General features: G+C 35.5%; 1 protein-coding gene across 7 annotated transcripts in view; it reads left to right on the plus strand.

Annotated features, from left to right (window-relative positions):
- Positions 1 to 3719: 3719 nt before the first annotated feature.
- LOC143237610 (poly(rC)-binding protein 3-like) overlaps positions 3720 to 22719 on the plus strand; it is a 52757-nt gene continuing 33757 nt past the window's right edge. For 3 of the 7 annotated variants that reach the window (XM_076477051.1, XM_076477058.1, XM_076477055.1), the window contains exons 1-3: positions 3720 to 3916; positions 10052 to 10183; positions 20164 to 20272. In XM_076477051.1, coding sequence (XP_076333166.1) covers positions 20192 to 20272 — 81 coding nt within the window. In that variant the 5' untranslated portion in view covers positions 3720 to 3916; positions 10052 to 10183; positions 20164 to 20191. Of the gene's footprint in view, positions 3917 to 4125; positions 4237 to 10051; positions 10184 to 17567; positions 18043 to 20163; positions 20273 to 22719 lie in introns of those variants that run through there. The other 4 variants (XM_076477052.1, XM_076477053.1, XM_076477054.1 and 1 more) reach the window with 4 other exon arrangements.

Genomic DNA, 22719 nt, shown 5'->3' on the forward strand with positions numbered 1-22719 from the left:
ATCTACAATTTTGTTGTTTCGCACTCTACGTTACCGCTAAATAACAAAACACAACACACTCACACATTTTCTTATTTCATATAGTTTGCAATGTATTTTTCAAACAATACGACCAACCATTTTATGCTATTTGCTCTTTTCTTTGCAATTATTATATAAAGTTATTAGATGTATATAATTATTTGATAAAGATTAAAAAATTTAAAAGTGTGGAAAAAAGTTCCTTTAAATAATTTCGATAACAGACAAAATAAGAGTCAAAGTTAGTTTTGGTGAGCGCTATCAGTTGGAAACCAATCAGGTGATTACTGAATTGAATGGTATGTAAAATTTGAAATCAATCAATTGAACTGAACTAATAGTTGATTATAAAATAAAATAATATATTCCAATAAGAAGTCGATTATTGGTAAATGAGTGTGTAGTTCGAGCTAATCAGAAGTTGATTACTGGCGAATGGGTATATGATTGAAGCCAATCATAAGTTGTTTAATGGCGAATGGGTTTCTAATGGAACCAATCATAAGTTGATTACTGTGAGATGGAACCCAACAGTGATAGAAGCTTCTTCTGTGTTTGTCGTTCTGTAGAAACAAAGTAAAATTTCGAGGCTTTCAGTTAGAAAAATTGAATATATGTCGTCGTAGTTGTGGTGTAAGTCAACTGTAAGATATTAGCGGTAGCTTTAATGCTACGAATCAGTAATCTTCGCAAGATTGTTGTTTTGAATTAAGCACAAAGCTAATTAATGGGCTATCTGTGATCTGCCCACCACGTGTATCGAAACCTGGTTTTTAGCGTTGTAAGTCCGCAGACATGCTGCTGAGCCACATGCACACGCTCTCCACGCGATTGCTGCGCGTGTGAATTGAATGTAAGTACACAAACGAAACTCGGTGTACTGATTATATGAATATTTTGTATACGATTTGTTTTAGTGTTAAATTAAAAAATCATATTTTTTACAAATATAGGTACTCTGCTAAAATTGTGGACATTAAATGGATTATCTCACTCTAAATCTTTTAGTCTACAAGTTCCTGGAAGTCATAATTATATACAGGAAACCTGATGAATAGTTCGATCATCTATTTATCTAAAGCAAAGTCGTTCATCTATCCGTCTGATGTCTCAAATTGTGCTTGGAGCTGATAGAACCAGTTTATATGAGACTCGAAAGTGGAGTTCATGTGTGCTTTCCACCCAAAAATCGAGTTTAAACTGATAAGTCATCTGACGAACTGCTCGAGTTTGGTTTCAGTTTTACGTATCCAGTGCCACAAAAGGACTCAGTTTGGCAAGACAGTAGATAGTAAGTTACCGGAAGTTGACGTCAAACGAAAACGTCTTTTAATGCTGCGCTTATCACTGATAATTTTGGATAGGACGTATCCTGTGCCATGGCTTGGAATAGTGTAAAGGGACAGCCGATACCCCATCCTAAACCACACGTTTTAATATATGGTATGCGTGAGTAATTAATATTAAAACATGGGTTATGTTATTTACAATTTTGAAGTTAGAATATTGAAAGTAAACGACATTTTGTAGCCACGTGGACTAAACACCGTCAAGTCAGAGTTCTGTAAAGTTCGGATGTAGTTGTTCTTGATGTTAAACAGAAGGAAGTTAATAGGCAGTGCCTGCTGCTAAAAAATGATTTGTTAAGCCTTACGTTCATTTATAACTTTTTAAAAAAGTTACATACGATATGTTCTAGATAAATCTCTGCTGTATTATCGTCTAGTTTTCGTTGCTAAAACTTCGTGACAGGTTTATGCGTCATTGCATCTTCTATTATCAAGTGTTTTTAATAGTCTGTTCATACACATATGTGCACTTTTTATCCCAAATACGACGAAGATATTCACAGACCATAATTCTAAGTGTTCTTCTAAAAATATATTGTTTGCTTAAAGTACTTAAAAGTTTTTAAGGTCCTAATCTTTTTCTAAGAAAACTTCAAGAATTCTAACTTTTAAAGAAAACCGGTTATTTTACTGGGTTATTAAAAACGATATGGACTTTTGTTTTCATACAAAAAGTGTGGCTTCACTACATTATAGAATACTCGTAAAATAACGTTGTTTTTGTTGCTTTATTTTTATTTTACCTTGACAAATTCACGTGAAACATGATCGTCGAGGATGTAATTGAAAAAAACAAACAAAGTAAACTTGAGAATCTTCGAAACGTTTTACAAGAATATTAAACCTATTGGGTCTTACATACCTATTTCACATATATCTACATTAAGTTGTACTTTACTATCATTATTGAATACTGATTACCAAAATATTAAATTATGATACAGAAAACCCATCAACTATAATAAAATATGTTAACTGAGATTGTTCAAGAGTTTTATTATGTTGCATATTTTAGTAGGTATAGTGTAATCCGTTATATTGTATACTGAAACAAGTATAATGTAATCCGTTATATTGTATACTGAAACAAGTATAATGTAATCCGTTATATTGTATACTGAAACAAGTATAATGTGATCCATTATATTGTATACTGAAACAAGTATAATGTGATCCATTATATTCAATAGTTAAACAGGTATAGTACAATACGTTATATCCTTTAGTTAAACATATATATTATAATGCCTACTTAAGTAGGGTAGAGTAATGCGTTCCATGTAAAGCGTAATCAGCGGATTACAAAATATTCACTTTAGTTTATAAGGTGAAACCCACCACATAGTCAGCAGGTGACAAACGAGTTAGTCGTCCTTTCTTTTTTTTGTACCGAGATTTTCTATTTGAGAAATAAAATCAGGTGACGAATCAAAATTAAAGTCTTTAGTTTGTGTTTTGTTGAATTTCGCGCAAAGTTGTCCTTAATTTTAATGTCATAACCTAAAGAGAAGGCAGCTAGTAAACATTTCTCATTGTCAACTCTTGCGCAATTAATGTCAGATTTCTATCGTTTGACGGATTATTTAATTATTTAGTAATAATAATCCCAAGTACATCCCACCGTAATGATAACAAAATAATGTATTTCTCAGAAACGTTTCTTACAACCACATCAATTTGTAGGTCTAATTTCGTAAATAAAATTTTAAGCATAAACTCTTCCATTAAATGTAGGCTTAGCTACAAATAGAATGGCTCAATATAAACTTCAAGATGTACGCCTAATTTGTAAAATTTCCTCACAAAACAAGTCGGCCAAAAAACAACTACAATTCACTAAATAACAGAAGAACAGACGTGATAACTGTTGCTACAAGCTGAATTGCTCTGCTGAAGACTCATTAGCTCACGGCTTAGCTCAAAAACTGACTGGCAATGAACTAGCTTAATTATCACTGATTACTCATATCGTATTCTTGCTCTTACATATGAGGCGCATCTTTTCGACTGTTAACCTTTAAACGTCGTGCGCCCTCTAGTGAAGTATTTAAAACATAGTTGAGTTGGGAAATAAATGTCTGTGTGATTTACTCTGGTTATATCCTGCTCAAAGGCATCTCAGTTATTTGTCTTTCTCCGAGGGATACGTTTGTTTTGAATAGGAGATAAACAAAGGTAACAATATAGGCGTCAGTACAACTATTTTAACTCGTCTTAAGCCCATGCATGCAAGATTGAAGCTTTCAATCAACCTCTCCTGCTGCGTTGCTAAGCAACTAAATTAGTTGCGGCGTCTAACACCAGACGATTGGTGGAACAATAAAGACTGTTCCAGATCTAAACTAGGCTAGACTCGTTTACTTCTCCTACGAGCAAGAATACTCCGTGTGTGTCGTCTCCCACGTTCACTATAATCGTGAAGAAGAGATTTATTAACCAACGTGAGGAAAGAAGCACTGAAAGGGTGTTGGTAATTCATCTTAGAGCCTTTTTTATTGGTACGGGTTCCAAAATTTGATCTTGCACATGCCTGAAAGTAAACTGTGGTAAGTCTAAACTGTTAATTTGAAATTCAGGTGTACTTTCTCTTGATTTAATGTTTAAAATTTTCCACACTTTCTATGTTTGTTTAAAAAAATTCTCAATTAACAATAATTAATCATCTGTATACCCAAGTTCAAAATAAGGAAAATGAGAATAATTCCCATCAGTGACGTTGTTAGGATCTGAAAAGGTGTGTGTGTTTTTCTTATAGCAAAGCCACATCAGGCTATCTGCGGAGCCCACCGAGGGGAATCAAACCGCTGATTTTAACGTGGTAAATCCGTAAACTCACCGCTGTACTAGCAGGCAGCGGGTCTGAAAGGTACTAGACAAGAAATTTTGTGTTTTGTTTTTTTTCCCTTTACTCGCTAAACCTTTTCTGCAACAATATTTGTTGTCCTTATCTCACAGGCCTGGCATAACCAAGTGGGTAAAGCACTCGACTAGTAATCCGAGGGTCGCGGGTTAGAATCCCCGTCACACTAAACATGCTCGCCCTTTCAGCCGTGGGGCCGTTACAATGTGACGGTCAATCTTACTATTCTTTGGTAAGAGAGTAGTCCAAGAGTTAGCAATAGGTGGTGATGACTAGATGCCTTTCCTCTAAGTCTTACACTGCTAAATTAGGGACGGCTAGTGCAGATAACCCTCGTGTAGCTTTGCGTGAAATTTAAAACAAACCAAACCTTATCCCGCCCCAAATTTCCACTAACACCTAATCATCTAACATTGAGTTAACCGCTTTAAGTGATAATTTCTAGTTTTAGGGATTTCATAATTCCAGTTATTTGCTATTATTTGCCAGCTTTCTTGTGAAACCAGAAGAAACAAAAATAAACTGAATTGTACATAAATATAGTTTTTGATTTTAAAGTCCATAACGTCATTGGGGGTCATTTCTAAGTTTTAACACAGCTTTGACAAATTACCTGTTTTAAATTCAAAACGAGAATAAATGGATTTTTTTATTTTGCACAAAGTTACAGAAAGGGCTATCTGTGCTCTGCCCATCACGAGTATCAAAAATCGCTTTCTAACAGTATAACTCCACAGACAAATACCTCTATATCATTGGGGCCAAATTAAGGGCAAAATATAATAATAACATTTGTAGAAGAGCTACCAACTTATCTGTTGAAAGTCTCCATAAATTTACAAACTTGTTTGGAGAAGTTTTTATAAATGTTTCTCAGCTGTTATGATCCAGTAAATAGCATTGTGTTCTACGACTGTTTTAATGATATATTCTGTTCTGTTTTTATTTTTGTAATTGAGTCGTTCATTTGCATTTGTTACACTTCTTTTAAAACTTTACTGTTATGATTTATCAGATAGCCTAAAGATGGCTTCAGATTTTCGTTCCGAATATTCATGCATAGTTGCATTAAGAGCTGTCTGCACATCCCAGTTTTGAATTGATAGTCTAGACCCCAGATTAAAGGTAGCAACTCAGCATTACCTCTCGTCAGTTCTTGGGATACTCCGATCGAATTATAGGGTTTGACCATCACTCCTATAACGCACTCATAGCCCCAAATTACTGAGTACGATTTCACTGCAACGGAACACAGCTGTGGACTTTCAAATTTACCGTCCGGCACACTAATTACTAAGCCACGCTAGGTTTACCCCAAGAGAGAACATGAAAGCTTGTCCAATATATTTATATTAGATACTGAAATATTTTATGAACATGAGAAACTTACTACTGAATAAACATTCAGTAAACGTTATTATTCTGGACATATGTGCTGGTGTGTAGACCATGAATGTTATAAAACGTGGCCATAATTCTACTGTTAAGAGATTTGAGCACTAATCTAACAGGTCATAATCCTCTTAGGTTCAGGTGTTGTCATCATTGATATTGGAATACTAACCAAAGGGAAGATAATTAGTCTGCAACACCCACCACAAGATGGAGTTGCGAGGCTATTGAAACCGAGAAGAACGTTTGACTTTCACTTTTATAATTCAGCTGCTTCTGGAAATGAAGAGTGTGTTGAGCGCAACCAAATTTAAAACTCTGGACCTCTCGATCTGGTGCTCAGTATGTTAACCAGAGGGTGGGAAAACAACAGTAGAAGGCAGATAAGTACGAAAAGAAAACTTGAGCAAGCTTAGTTTAAATAACATTTATTAAAACTGGATAAATAGTTACCAAAACAAAACTGTTGATGGTTCAATGTTTAAAGCATCCATACCGTGTATTAAAATATTGACAATTTATACAAAGAACTAACGGATTATAGGTAATGTCTTAAATTTGATGTCATGGTTAACCGTACGGTAAAATTGTTTTAATTAATTAATATTGCATCGTTTCAGCCAGTAGAAGTGGATTATCATCAGGCAATGTACAAGTACGGATTCAATATTATGGCTAGTGTGAATTCAAATGTTATTGTCTTAATTCCTTGAAAACATTTCCACGGGAAAGCTGATCACAATCTCATATTTAATCATTTATGGAGTTTTCATCTCATAATAAAAAACTGACTTATCATCTTAATATAAAAACTCTATGAGGTAGTTATTTTTATTGGTATGACTGTCGATTCTCATTTTACTGTTTCTTTCCATGAAAACCGTTTTTCTTCTTACGTGAAATTTGTACAGATTTCGGTGGGTCGATTTGACCGACGTGTATTGGAGGTTGGAAGCATTTACTCCAACTTATCCTATGCTTTAGATTCTTGTTCATTCGTGCGTTTTCAGCGTTTTGAGAGGAATAAAATTTATTTTTCCCGGTGCCAGTAAGTTTTAGAAATAAATATACGTGTCTCACTATAAATTGTACACAAATTATTATGAAATAGTTATATGTAGACATAAACTTAAAAGGTTTGAGATTCTTTCACTGAAAACAAGGTCATTCTGGGAGGAAATGACGTCATGAATGCATGAACTAACGAAAATTCCTTGTCATAATTTATAAACGGCTAATCCATAGTGTTAAAAATGGACAGGTAAATTCATATTTCATGTTCTAGCTGGCCTACATGAAAGTTTAATGACGATATAACGTGACCGTTTCCTAATCTGAAATATCCTAACTTATACAAAGAGGTGTATAAATGATGTATCCTGAACAATTTCTAAGAATAAACTGACCCAAAATGAAGCAAATTCAATTCATTGGACATAGATAATAACACAATAGTTTTGTACCTTCATCAACTAAAAAAAAACAAGAAACACCATCAGGTTCCTCCCGAACATTCTTGACATACTTTGGTTATTTGGAGCCTCCTCTGTTTAACGAATAGTGACGCTAAGACTATTAAACTTTTATGGCCTGGAGCTGAAACAAAACTACAATTTGAAGAATTTGTAATGTGGTGCTATAGACGAATGATGACCATTAGCTACATAGAAAGAAAACCCAACGAGGAAATATCGGAACGTGCAAAGACAAAAATACAGCTGGCAGATATATATAGGAAACCGAAAACTTGCTGCTAGGAACATATAATTAGACTTGAGGGAAGGTTGCCAAAAGTTTTGATGGGTAAACTCGAAGGAAGAGATTCACGTACTCAATGACACTAGAAAATGTATTGAGGATGAGAGACTTGAATTATGAAAATTGGTACATGTGGTGAGGAATAAGGGAACAACGGTTTGTTTGCGTTCAATTTCGCGCAAAGCTACCCGAGGGCTATCTGCGCTAGCCGTCCTTAATTTAGCGGTGCAAGAGTAAAGAAAAGGCAGCTGGACGTCACTACCCACAGCCAAATGTTGGGCTACTCTTTTACCAACGAATAGCGGGATTCGTAATCTGAGGGTCACAGGTTCGAATCCCCATTACCACCGAACATGTGACCCTCAGATTACGAATTGAGCGTTCTAACCAACTTGCCATTCTGGGTAGGGAACAACTACAAAAACTCTAGTTGTCGATCCGCAGAATCGGAGAGAACATCTGATTGATTGGCTGAATGTCCAACAAGGTGCAAGAATACAAAGGTTGTGAAAACATGCTTTAGCAGTTACAATTGTTGTGAAAGTGTTTTTCAGGTTATTTTGAAAGAAGTTGTTTCGTTATATTTTTGGTTAGTCATGATTCCTGTGACCATCTTATCATTTTAATTTTTAAATATTTTTATACGTACTTTTAAATCAATTTTAAATTGATTATTTTTGCTGCCAAATATATGTTTATAGAGAGTAATAAATTAATAAGAATGATTAAATGTTTGATATTTATTGAAGTTATTTGTTATTTATTACTGTTTGAAATCTCGCAAAAAGCTACACTTGTGCGTAATTGTCTTTAATTGTGAGCCTATGTGGAGATATAACCCTTCAATATTTATCTCCAACTGTTGGTCTACTAAATATCTGATCGAAAAGTAGGATATGGCTGTCACTTTTATTGCGAACCAGCGGCTCTTACGTTTGCAGCTCGTTTGTGCATAAACACATTCACAGTTCGAACACACTGACCAATAGGCTACGCTCAGTCCATGTTAATTGCCGTTCCGTTAAAGTAAATGAGACATTTATTAATTCGACACAGCGCTACATCGAATCATATGACAACACCTAAACCTTGAATGATGAGGACTCTTGGATATCTCATGTACATGATCAATCAGCGCTCGTGTAGTGTAACTTATTCAATAGTAACGAGATATTCAAACTCAAGTGGGATCAGTGCAACAGAACAGTCGCCTGCGATCTGGGTACACTCAAGATCTTTTGAAGGATAAAAACATCCCCCTGCAACAGAACAGTCGCATGCGATCTGAGTACACTCAAGGTCTTTGAAGGATAAAAACATCCCTCTGCAACAGAACAGTCGCATGCGATCTGGGTACACTCAAGGTCTTTGAAGGATAAAAACATCCCCCTGCAACAGAACAGTCGCATGCGATCTGAGTACACTCAAGGTCTTTGAAGGATAAAACATCCCCTGCAACAGAACAGTCGCATGCGATCTGAGTACACTCAAGGTCTTTGAAGGATAAAAACATCCCCCTGCAACAGAACAGTCGCCTGCGATCTGAGTATACTCAAGGTCTTTTGAAGGATAAAAACATCCCCCTGCAACAGAACAGTCGCATGCGATCTGAGTACACTCAAGGTCTTTTGAAGGATAAAAACATCCCCCTGCAACAGAACAGTCGCCTGCGATCTGGGTATACTCAAGGTCTTTTGAAGGATAAAAACATCCCCCTGCAACAGAACAGTCGCCTGCGATCTGGGTATACTCAAGGTCTTTTGAAGGATAAAAACTTCCCTCTACAACAGAACAGCCGCCTGCAATTTGAACATACTCATGGCCATTTAAAGGACAAAGAGTTGGCAGAACCTGGAATGAAAAATTCATAATGTGAACGATATTTTGAGAAACTAATGATGAAGAACTGCGACAAACAAGTTGCTGTTTTATGTACAGATTATGATAAAACCTTCATGGTTATTGGCCAAATGAACTCGCACACCAACTAAACTATCTACCACTAGCGAGTGTAGTTTAAGAAGACATACGAATCATACAATATATATGCAGTCGTCCATGTGTCTGTCTACACATTTACTTCATTTCGTTTGAAACATTGTTTCAGTACTGATATAATTAGAAACTGTTTGTTTTTGAAATTCGCGCTAGCCGTCCCTAATTTAGCAGTGTAAGACTAGAGGGAAGGCAGCTAGTCATCACCACCCACCGCCAACTCTTGGGCTACTCTTTTTTACCAACGAATAGTGGGATTTCCCGTAACATTACAGTCCTCCCACGGCTGGGAGGGCGAGCATGTTTGGTGCGATCGGGATTCAAACCCGCGACCCTCGGATTACGAGTCGAACGCCTTAACACACTTGGCCATGCCGGGCCCAAAAACTGTTTGTGTTTTGGTACTTTATGCAAGTACCTATGGTTCAATGTTGGCAATCAACTATGAGTATCCGTAATCTAATTCTATTGATTAACAATCGCCCACCACAGGCACAACGCTGTGTTTGGGGACACACACCGCTAAAAACCGGGTTTCGATAGTCGTGGTGGGCAGAGCACAGATAGCCCATTATGTAACTTTGTGCTTAATTCCAAACAACACAATATGTTATAATTACTTATTTACGTAATTATTACACACTAATTACTAACTAGTTTATCGGTTTTAAATTAGATTTCCACAAGGAAACTCCATACGAGCAGATAGCAACACCCGTTTCGTCTATCACGAAGACTCAAGACCAAATCCCGACAACAACCAGCACAAAAATAGTCTTCCAGAGGACTTTCATAAAGACGACACCAGGTTAGGAACTGAAACGTGGGATAAACCAGACTAGTAATAAATAATACTAAATAAGTAAAAATATATTAGTAGGTGATTAATAATTACACTTAAATTACTGTACATGTTGTTAATTATTATAAATATTAATAATTTCATCTCTTGTTTTGTGTTGTTATTGGTGCCAATCCTGGTATTCAACAAAATATAAAACCGTCCGCTTTTATGAGTTCACTTTTAGCAGATTTCTGACTCATATTTCTTACACGTGATCGTATATACCTTTTGTATTTAAAATGGCTAATAGTTAAATTTATGAGCGAGTAACTTACACGGACGTTTCTAAAAGATAAAAGTGGATTTTATATCGAAATAAAAAAGTTTACTGTATTCAAACTTTAGTTTCCATAACAGCAAAAATATATACGTATATATATAATCTCAGTGCATGCTGATTGCTAGATTCACAAACTACGTGTCCTAAAACTACATACGACACTAGAGTAGAACGTGCCGATGCATGTGATTAGGTAATCTAGCTACAAGCATTGTTATATTTTCAATTTCTTCACTATTGTGTAATCGATTGGAACGACTGCGCTTCCCAACTGAAGCTGGGTTAATTAGTTTCTTTCTACTGCTTTTCTTTAAATCCAATTGGAGAACGTTGAAACCCTCATTTGTAAAATCCTCAAATGTATTTTTTTCCTTGTCTGCTTTATTTCTCCTCCTATTTTGTGTCCTTACAAATATAATTACAAAACTTATTTTTCTCTTTCTGAAACTTTATTGGATACTTTCTTGTATTCTTATTTCTGAGTTCTCAGACGTAAACGTGTGTATATTTTTACTTGTTTTTGTTTTCAGTACCGGTGTAAATTCTTTTTACTATATATATATATTTTTTTGCAGTTTTTGTTTTTTCGTAGATACGAGTAGGTGTTATAATAACATTTCTTTGCGATACAACAAACGTATATTTTGCATAATAGAGGTTATTTCGTTGTGTATTTTCATATCAATGCTTTCTTAAGATTTTCATATCTACAAGCTAGATTTCGTTTTGATTGAATTTAAAAACTGTCCATCTGACAATAGGACTGCTTTTCCCTACTTTCAGGTTTTACTTAAATTGGTTTACAACGTCATAATAAGAGGTTCCATTCCCCTCAGTGGATACAGCAGATAATCCGATGTTACTTTGCCATAAGAAAAACACACTGTTCAAACTGGTTTAAAGTTCAATGTTTCCACTTCAATGTGTTCAATCTAATTTAAAACTTCACGGTTGCTTTTGCTTACCTGTGTTAGAAGTAGCTTATCTCTGCATGGTTTATTTGCTTACCTGTGCCAGAAGTAGCTTATCTCTGCATGGTTTATTTGCTTACCTGTGTTAGAAGTAGCTTATCTCTGCATGGTTTATTTGCTTACCTGTGTTAGAAGTAGCTTATCTCTGCATGGTTTACTTGCTTGTCCGTGTTAGAAGTAGCCTATCTCTGCACGGTTTACTTGCTTACTATAACCTTCCTTACTTTTGAACTTTTGACCAAAACAAAGGTAGCCAGCCAGCTAGAATAACCAATCGTCAGAGAGACTTTGTTCGGTTAATGAAGCGAATAACGAGTTCAAATGTCACTCGTATACACGTTATGATCTGGAATTGATGAGCGTGTTGAAGCTGTATCACGTGCTAGTTGTATCACGTGTTAGGCCTTATACTCTTTTTTTGTAGTCCTAAATACTTATCTACTGTTATCTAGCAAAAAAACAACAAAAAACTAAAGCATTTTTAAACTTTGGAACTAGTCTGTTCATCTCGGTTCCTTTGTACACCATAAAGTCTACTCATAAATCTTTTATGTTTATTGATAGTCAAACTGGTCCAATACCTGAAATATAAAGAGTATCAAACACCCGTGTTCCTCTGTGGAGTTCAAAAGTTCCCCTTGTGATTCCAAGAAGATTCGTTGCACCGAAGAAGCTTTTTCATTATTACTTCTATAGCCATGCCTAGGAGGTTACTTAGTCGAAAACAGCCCCCATTAGAACATGCGTATCTGGTACCTGAGCATGTGTGGCACGAGAAGTCTCGCTAGCCTTTGAGTGGGAGTATGAATACAGTTTGAAACTAAACACATCCTGGATCATAAAGACAGTTCTTCCTATAAAGTAGGTCTGGCAAGGTCAGGTGGTTAAGGCACTCGATTCGTAATCCGAGGGTCGCAGATTCTAATCCTCGTCACACCAAACATGTTCGTCCTTTCAGCCATGTAAGTGTTAAAATGAGGCAGTCAATCTCACTATTCATTGGTAAAAGAGTAGCCGAAAAGTTGGGGGTGGTTGTGATGACTAGCTGCCTTCCCTCTAGTCTTACACTGCTAAATTAGAGACCGCTAGGGCAGACAGTCCTCGTATAGCTTTGCGAGAAATTCGGAACAAACCAAACCTATTAAGCAGGTGCATTTCGAGAAAATGATGTCGTAGACATTTCAAAGACAGTTCTTCCTACTAAGCAGGCGCAACTCGGACTAATCTATAAGAAATCGGTCCAGAATTTTCACACCTTGATGATGAGGGTACATATAGTTTAGATAAGAACCATCAACACCAAAAGTTTCAATTAGCCTTCTCATTCTACACGCAAAGCACCTATTTATTTCCAAATATTTTAAGATTCACTGTAGATAGGATAAAGCATGAATAAAATCTAAAACATATCTCAATAACGAACAGAAATTTTCTGCTGTGAAAGTTTAAAGAATTGAAGCCGCAAGTGTTGTTGAATTATCACTTTTCTGTTGCTAATACACTTTTTAAAATAGCGTAAGCCTGTAACATTTCGACATCTATGATTATTTGTCCACTAACAATTATTATTCAATGTAGTTTAAACCATTAACGTTCGTCTATTTGTTATTAAGTATAAAGTTCTATGTTCCTCAGCAACACAGTGGTAAATTTATGGATTTACAATGCTAAGATCCAGGGCTCGATTCCTCACGGTGAAGGCAGCATATAACGTGGCTATAATATACAACAACCATTCAAAAACACAAAGTGACATAATGTGTTTTATATAGGCTGTCTATATCACGAGTTAGAAACCATCACTCTACAACAACCAATCAAAAACACGAAGTGACATAATTGGCCATATTTACTGTCCATATCACGAGTTAGAAACCATCACTCTACAACAACCAATCAAAAACACGAAGTGACATAATTGGCCATATTTACTGTCCATATCACGAGTTAGAAACCATCACTCTACAACAACCAATCAAAAACACGAAGTGACATAATTGGCCATATTTACTGTCCATATCACGAGTTAGAAACCATCACTCTACAACAACCAATCAAAAACATGAAGTGACATAATTGGCCATATTTACTGTCCATATCACGAGTTATAAGCCTTCAGAGTTATCGTTGAGCAACTAAATCCTTCATGAATTTTGGCACAGCTCATCCATCCATTAAACATCTGTGACTATCAACCACGTGCTGACATAAACATTTCCACTTTACGAATGTAGAGACACCTTCCGTTTAATTCTCAAACAACAACAAAAACCACGTACCTCCTCTGTTTGTTATGAATGCACGTCTCACAGTCATGTTTTAAAATTTTTGCGTACGTCAGCTAATGGAAAAAATATCCATTTCCTTGAATTTTCTTTTCAATGTACAAGAAAAAAATTCTTCGCATCGTGACCAAATTCCAGCGACAACGACTCCTTCACGCTCTGAATGAATGTGGTTTCACTGTCGTTTTCTCCTAGGTTTGGTGTTGCGTTTTTCTAACTCATAACAAGCAAATGCAGATAAAAGGGGTTAAAACCTAAATATCTAAAGTTTCCAAACGCTTTAAAATTTATGTTTATGCAGCAACGTTCTGAGGCAGCCCCTTTTCTGTGCTATATATTGGGAAAAACTCTGAAAACTCTATTCAGAAAGGTTCTGAAATACAGCTAAGTTCCAACTTTTCATTAACACCAAACTGGAAGGCTTAACAAGATCTGCTTTAACGTAAAATTATATGTAATTTTAAAGTATGAATCTGACAAACAAAATCTCACGGAAAGAGCCAGTCATAAGAAGCTCATACGCAGCTGCGTGAAAAAGATCACTCGTGTAACTTTCTTGTATATTTATTTGATAGTTTATCATAACTACTCTGGGGTTTTGATAGAGACTGTAAATTTTGTTTCATTTTTAGTTTCGCGCAAAGCTACACAGGGGCTGTTTGTGCTGTCCGTCCATAATTTAGCAGTGTAAGACTAGAGGGATGGCAGATAGTCATTAACACCAACCGCCAACTCTTGGATTACTCTTTTACAAACGAATAGTGAGATTAACATCACATTATAACGCCGACATGGCTAAAAACCTGGTTTATAGTAGTATAAGTTCGCAGACATACTTCTGTGCCACAAGAGGGACTTTCTTAGAACAAAGTCACACTGGGTTATCTGCTGGGCCTACTGCACAGAATCGAATCCCGAATTTTAATGGTGTACGTCCATAGACTTATCACTGTCATATCGGGTGGCTGGTTGTATTGTATGAGTGAATATACAAATTATGATTTCTTTTATATAATTATCAAAGAAACCTTCTTATTCCATACTGTTGTAGTTAAAATTGAGATGTGTTAACATCTTTCTGTCTAGGCTTCTTCTACCCTAACGCTTCTATTCTTGTACCCAGACTAACGAACCGACAGTTGGGGCATTTATAATTTCTCAAACATAATGTATGCCTTCAGAAGATTCCTGACTGAAACTATTTCCTCTAACCCGATCCCATGTTTAATAGTGTGTTTTAAAATCTGTAAACAATAAAAGTGGAGATGAACCCGAAGTCGATAGCTCTGCTGACATTTTGTCAAGTTGCCAAACTAACTATTATTACACTTATGCACAAAAATGTAAGCAAAGCAATCCGCCAGTGTGACTGGTATATATTGTTATTTCTGGACTTCCTGACTTACTTTTGCAGCTCAGCAACTTTCATGCTTTTGTCTTCTGTACTGTAAAGTCCAGAGAAGGTTCACTGTTTATCATATAACGTGTTTCGTGGAAAAGAGACTGAGTCAAGAGAACATAAAGATTAAAAAAAACTCTGTGTAGAGACTGTAATGTGAGGTTAATAATTCAGAACGTTTGTTTTTAATATTGACTATAATGTGAGGTTAATAATTCAGAACGTTTGTTTTTAATACAGACTGTAATGTGAGGTTGATAATTCAGAACGTTTGTTTTTAATAATGATTGTAATGTGAGGTTAATAATTCAAAACGTTTGTTTTTAATACAGACTGTAAAATGAGGTTAATAATTCAGAACGTTTGTTTTTAATAATGATTGTAATTTGAGGTTAATAATTCAGAACGTTTGTTTTTCATATTGACTGTAATGTGAGGCTGATAATTCAGAACTTTATTTTTAATATTGACTGTAATGTGAGGTTGATAATTTAAAACTTTATTTTTAATATTGACTGTAATGTGAGGCTGATAATTCAGAACTTTATTTTTAATATTGACTGTAATGTGAGGCTGATAATTCAGAACTTTTATTTTTAATATTGATTGTAATGTGAGGTTAATAATTCAGAACTTTATTTTTAATATTGACTGTAATGTGAGGTTGATAATTCAGAACTTTATTTTTAATATTGACTGTAATGTGAGGCTGATAATTCAGAACTTTTATTTTTAATATTGATTGTAATGTGAGGTTAATAATTCAGAACTTTATTTTTAATATTGACTGTAATGTGAGGCTGATAATTCAGAACTTTATTTTTAATATTGAGTGTAATGTGAGGCTGATAATTCAGAACTTTTATTTTTAATATTGACTGTAATGTGAGGCTGATAATTCAGAACTTTTATTTTTAATATTGATTGTAATGTGAGGTTAATAATTCAGAACGTTTGTTTTTAATAATGATTGTAATTTGAGGTTAATAATTCAGAACTTTATTTTTAATATTGACTGTAATGTGAGGTTGATAATTTAAAACTTTATTTTTAATATTGACTGTAATGTGAGGCTGATAATTCAGAACTTTATTTTTAACATTGACTGTAATGTGAGGTTGATAATCCAGAACTTTATTTTTAATATTGACTGTAATGTGAGGCTGATAATTCAGAACTTTTATTTTTAATATTGACTGTAATGTGAGGTTGATAATTTAGAACTTTATTTTTAATATTGACTGTAATGTGAGGTTGATAATTCAGAACTTTATTTTTAATATTGACTGTAACGTGAGGTTGATAATTCAGAACTTTTTTTTTAATACTGACCGTAATGTGAGGTTGATAATTCAGAACTTTATTTTTAATATTGACTAGCAACCTTCCCTCTAGTATTTTACTGCTAAATTAGGGACGACTAACAAAGATAGCCTTCGAGTAGCTTTACGCAAAATTCAAAACAAACCAAACCAAACTTAACCGTCCGTTATTTCTATTTATGTTAGTTTTGCCAATTTAGTCACCTAGAAATAGCTCTCTCTCTCTCAAACGCCCCCTGTCAGAGGCGCAGTGATATGTTTACGGACACACACTGCTAAAAACTTGGTTTCGATACCCTTGGTGGGCAAAGCACAGATAACCCATTGCATAGCTTTGTACTTTATTCGAAACGAAACAAACCGCTCTCAGCGAAATCGAGTGTAATGTTATTCATCTTTTTTAAACTATTTAAATTATCAGCTGTTTAGTTTATTCAAATTATTATGCCAACAAACACCTAAATAAATTCATCATCTAAACTTTGACCACTGGTGGCAATAGAGAAATAACTGCTATAAATTAAAACCCTAAGACGTAAGTTTGGTTTTCGTTTAAACAGAATGGAAAGAACAAAGATATAAAAGCGCCAAGCATTAAAATATCCTTAACCATCCTGGGGTACATTTCTGTTCACAGTTGAATGATATTTTTATATCCAGATACGTCAAGTAAGAGACTCCATATGTTCAAGTATAACCGTCCTTACTTTTGAACTTTTGACCAAAAGAAAGGTAGCCAGCCAGCTAGAATAACCAACCGTTAGAGAGACTTTGTTTGGTTAATGAACTGAATAACGAGTTAAAATGTCACTCTTATACACGTCCACATCTGGAATTGACGAGCGTGTTGAAACTGTATTACGCGCTAGGTTGTATCACGCGTTAAGCTGTATCACGTGCTAGTTGTATGACGTGTTAGGCCTTATACTCTGTTTTTGTAGCCCAGAATACTTATCTACTGTTATTTAGCAAAAAAAAAAAAAAAACCAACAAAAAACTAAAGCATTTTTAAACTTTGGAACTAGTCTGTTCATCTCGGTTCCTTTGTACACCATAAAGTCTACTCATAAATCTTTTATGTTTCTTGATAGTCAGACTGGTCCAATACCTGAAATATAAAGAGTATCGAACACCCGTGTTCCTCTGTAGACTTCAAAAGTTTCCCTTTTGATTCCAAGAGGATTCGTTGCACCGATGAAGCTTTTTCATTATTACTTCTATAGCCGTGCCTAGGAGGTTACTTAGTCGAAAACAGCCCCCATTAGAACATGCGCATCTGGTATCTGAGCACGTGTGGCACGAGTAGTCTCGCTAGCTTTTGAGTCGGAGTATGAATACAGTTTGAAACCAAACGTTTCTTGGATCCCAAACGGAGCCAGAAACAGAAACTTTGGTGCCAGATTCGGGTTCAGCGATCCAGAAAACCTACTCCTGGACTTCATCATCCCTTTGTCACAGAGACAACTTCTCCTCTCCCAGGGCTACCCCTAGTCCATCTGCCAAGATTGGTCCTTCTAGCTCAGAAACTTTGAGAGGAGTTCGCAAACTAAATCAAAACCACTCAATGTGAGTTATAACACTATGTAACAAAATTTTTACTTTTTCTTGTTCCTGGACAGAAAGTGTTATATCCCAGTTGCTTATGACTAAAGCAAATGGAAAAGACCTATTTTTCTCTTCAAACTTTGCTTTTGTGACCTGGGAGCGCATAACAAAAACATGACGGGAGACTAATATACTTTTGTGACATCACTGATTATGACGGGAGACTATATTTGGGGGCTGTTACTTGAAAGTGATTTACATTACAGTCGCAAATCTCGAAAAAACTACTCACTTCTAAACATTTTTGTATAACTTTAGTATAAATACCTGTATATTTTGATTCGTATGTTGTTTTATTCAGACCTGATGTTAATGAAAATGTAAAAATTTGCTTGTTTTTACATAGAAAATAGGTTAATTTCTAAATTTCATTATTCAGGTCACAAAAGTTTGAAGAGAATAATGGCCATTTTCTGTACTTTTACAACATAAGCAATTAAAAAATAATACATACTATCCATGTACAACATTTATGCTACATAGTGTAATAGGATAAGACGTCTCCTTATACAATGATAAGGCAAATACCCAAAGGTAGATGCACTATGTTATTTTTTTCAGGCAATAACGCCGAAAAACGGTGCAAAACACAACGCAGATAACTCAAATATTATAATTTTGACCGATTTAAGATGCAGAAAAATGTTTTGAATCTTTGTTTGTTTTGTATTTTGTGCAAAGGTACGCGAGGGTTATCTGAGCTAGCCGTCCCTAATTTAGCAGTGTAAGACTAGAGGGAAGGCAGTAGTCACCACCACCCACCCCAACTCTTTTACCAACTAATAGTGGGATTGACCGTAACATTATAACATCCCCACGACTGAAAGGACGATCTTGTTTGGTGCGTCGGGGATTCGAACCCGCGACCCTCAGATTACGACTCGAGCGCCCTATCCATCTACACAGGCCGAATCAGTTTTGAATATATGAAAATAATTTCAAGATGAACCACTTTGAAGCTCATGGAATAAAGAAGAAATCAACCGATAGCGTCATCTCAGGGAATAAAATGATATGATATGATCTTGTGATTCGGCTCACCTTTCTAAATCAGGTTTCTGTCGGAAATTTCGATAAGCTCGAGACAAATAAGTTGACCAACCATTATTCGTTCTGAGCTGTGCTTAATAAGTTTACAAATAAACACAAGTATAAAAGCTATTAGACACGTGTAACTAGGCTATTGTCAACAATATTTGTTGGACACTTAAATTCTGATCGAATTCAGGTACATAAACTTCTCTTCATAGTTGGAGATTAAATATTGTATTGACGTGTGATATTAACCCACACGAACTTTCCGATGTTATTTATACAATATTCTAGTGCCATAAATCTATGTATTTACTTGTAAATCATATCCACAATATCTCCATTAACATTCTATATATCTCCGTCACACCAAACATGCTCGTCCTTTCAACCATGGGGGCGTTATAAGTCACGGTCGATCCCACTATTCTTTGGTAAAAGAGTAGCCCAAGAGTTGGCGGTGGGTAGTGGTGACTAGATGCCTTTCCCATAGTTTTACACTGCTAAATTAGGGACGGCTAGCGCAGATAGCCCTCGTGTGGCTTTGCGTGAAATTTAAAAAATAAACAAAATAAACCATTTGATATTTATTAGTGCCTATACGTACGACACGTTCGATATGCTGTTTTTCATCTTCACATCTCATAGCTGTAGCCCCATATACGTACACACACACACACACACACACACACACACACACACACACGATCCATCTTTATATACACTTTACCTAAGACAGTATTTTTATGTGATCTTACACCCCGTTTGCGTCACTGTATATACATATATATGAATATGACGCGTTATGTTACAATAAGTGTCTTAACAACATAGCTTGGCAATGTGTCTAGATGTCGGACGTACTTGTTGTCACCTGGTAGATGTGTAGACTCGTTCCTGTTGGTCCTATTCTGTATTATATTTCCGTTATCTGAGCCCAGCGATTTCTGTACCAAATAAGACCACCACTTCATCTACTTATATCTCGTATTTTTATCCTGTCATCCATACGTGAGTTTATCTGACATACGATTTTTAATTTTTTTACAGCGTGCGACCTTTGACCTCAGCTTGAACTATGACCACCGTAGGATCCGAAACTTTGTCCTACGATCCTTCTGCTATTACCCTTACTATTCGATCGATCATGCAAGGCAAGGTGAGTAGCCTAGATATAATTATTTATGTCATATATTATTGTGAATAACTTAGGTAACCGTGAAATAATATTCCATAACAGGCCGCAGTGGCAAATGTAATTAACTTTGTATTTTATCTACGGTAAAGCTACTATGCTTTTCTGCCATTATCCTTGATTTTGAACTGTTAGCCACACGGAAAGCAGCCAATCAGCAGTGCCCTATTATCTACCCTAAGGGATTGATTTCAACTGAGAATGACAGCTGATAATGCGGGAAATATTTTGACGTCTCGCATGTATTTGAATCTAGTTCACCAGCTCCAAAATCCAGATGTCTACCGCAAAGACAGCCTTGGTCACCAGATGTAATGAAAGAGCTTGCAGTCTAACGAATTCCTAATAAGATTGGTTGTAAAGAAGCTAATCTTGTCTTGCTAGTATAATTAAGATATCCAATTAATAGTTGTATATACTGAATAATTTTTTTCATTTGTATACTTTATATATTTGTTGGTATAAAGCCTGTGTTGGTCGTCAATAATGTTAAACTAATAGTCTCGAAAATCGACAGACATTTAACATCCACCATTGTCAATAGTCACTTTAACTGTTACTCTACAACATACCCACGTTCCCAAGGTGGGAAGAACTATATTGTTAATGGGGTTTTTTTCAGCCCTGGAACCTGAGCCATAGATTTTTCTATCCTGGTATAGCTTTGCTTGAAAGTCTGATTAAAAGTGTACTAATTATACAGGTCAAAACTATAATGCAACTTGTTAATTAATTAATGAAGATAGTTCTATCATGTCAAATTAACTTGAAATACATACTGACATTAGTGACATCACGGGGAAAAACTGCATCCCTGTTTTCAATACCCGTGGTGGGCAGAGCACATATGACCCATTGTGTAACTTTGTGCTTCACTTGAAATAAACACAGTTAATAGTCCTCATTATTAAACGCCTGTTCTAATTGAATGTTACTGGTCTTCCCTTTTCATGAAATAATTTTAAAAACAACTTTTAGTATAGCAATAATTTAAATAGCGACATCTAATAACATCGGAGATTGTGGATCCAACGGTTCCAGGCGATACCGCTTAAAACAAGCGAGAGAGAATTACTCTTGTTCATAGAACCAGATAAAACCTTTCTGACTGCTTTACATCTGGTTAATACATAACATTCAACATTAGGAATGACTATACCTGAATTATCGAGGTCTCCGATTTGACCGTTAATCAGTCAAACATAAATATTCCAACGCGCGAGAAAAGAGTCGACTTCTCTCTAATTTACCTTCATATCACGATATGATTACAAAAGTATACAAAATCATACTTATTGTTAAATACTTTCAACATAATCTCCACTCCTATAAATTAGTTAAAATAAGATAAATCTAACTTTTCTCTTCAGAGTCATGCTACAAAGTAAAAACATTCTATATAATTTCGTTTATTTATTTATTTATTTAACTATATGCAAGCATGTATAAATAACAATTTTTTATCAGAAAATAATTATTCACAGTTGACATTTAAAGGACTGAGAGTGGTGTTAAAATTAATGTCAAGAAATAAATGAATTACATAAAATCGCCAACACGTAAAGATAAGACAAATAATTTGGCAAAGTATGTCACACCATTGCTGTCAAATTCATATAAAAGACTTAGTACCCGTAACAAACTACAATAATTTTGTGTACAGGCGTTGAGCATGATATAATAAAGAATACAAACCTTTACTTTCATCTACATCCGCGACACATTCGACAGTTCCACTGTTTTTTACCAGTTTTTTAGGTTAGAACTTGAAGACACGTTTATTAAGGACAAACGAAGCTTACGACGACGACACCACGTGTGATATGAAAGTATTACTGCAATTTTAATTATATTGTTGTCATTGCCTCATTTTTTAAAGCTGTAGGGGCGTTATAATGTGACGATCAATCTCATTATTCGTTGGTAAAGAGTAGCTCAAGAGTTGGCAGTGGGTGGTGATGACTTTCCCTCTAGTCTTACACTGCTAAATTAGGGACGGCAAGCACAGGTTTGTCCTCGTGTATCTTTGCGCGAAACTCAAAAAACAAACAAACAAACTGGGCAAGAGTTTTAAGTCTGGAAGAAAAATTCTGCTAGTTGCTTTTTTTAAAAAAAAGAGATCGCATAAAGATAATTGAAGTTCCGCAATCTGAGAGTCGCGGGTTCGAATCATCCTCACACCAAACCTGCTCGCCATTTCAATCGTGGGGGGCGTTATAATGTGACCGTCAATACCACTATTTTTTTGTAAAAGAGAAGCCCACGAATCGGCGATGGGTGGTGCTGACTAGCTGCTTTCCCTCTAATAATTAACTGCTAAATTAGGGACGGCTAGCGCAGGTAGCCCTCGTGTAACTTTGGGCGAAATTTTAAAAAAAACGAAACCAAATCTTTCGCTTCAGACTCAACAA

The sequence above is a fragment of the Tachypleus tridentatus genome, chromosome 13 (genome assembly GCF_004210375.1).
Source record: "Tachypleus tridentatus isolate NWPU-2018 chromosome 13, ASM421037v1, whole genome shotgun sequence".
NCBI lineage: Eukaryota > Metazoa > Arthropoda > Merostomata > Xiphosura > Limulidae > Tachypleus > Tachypleus tridentatus.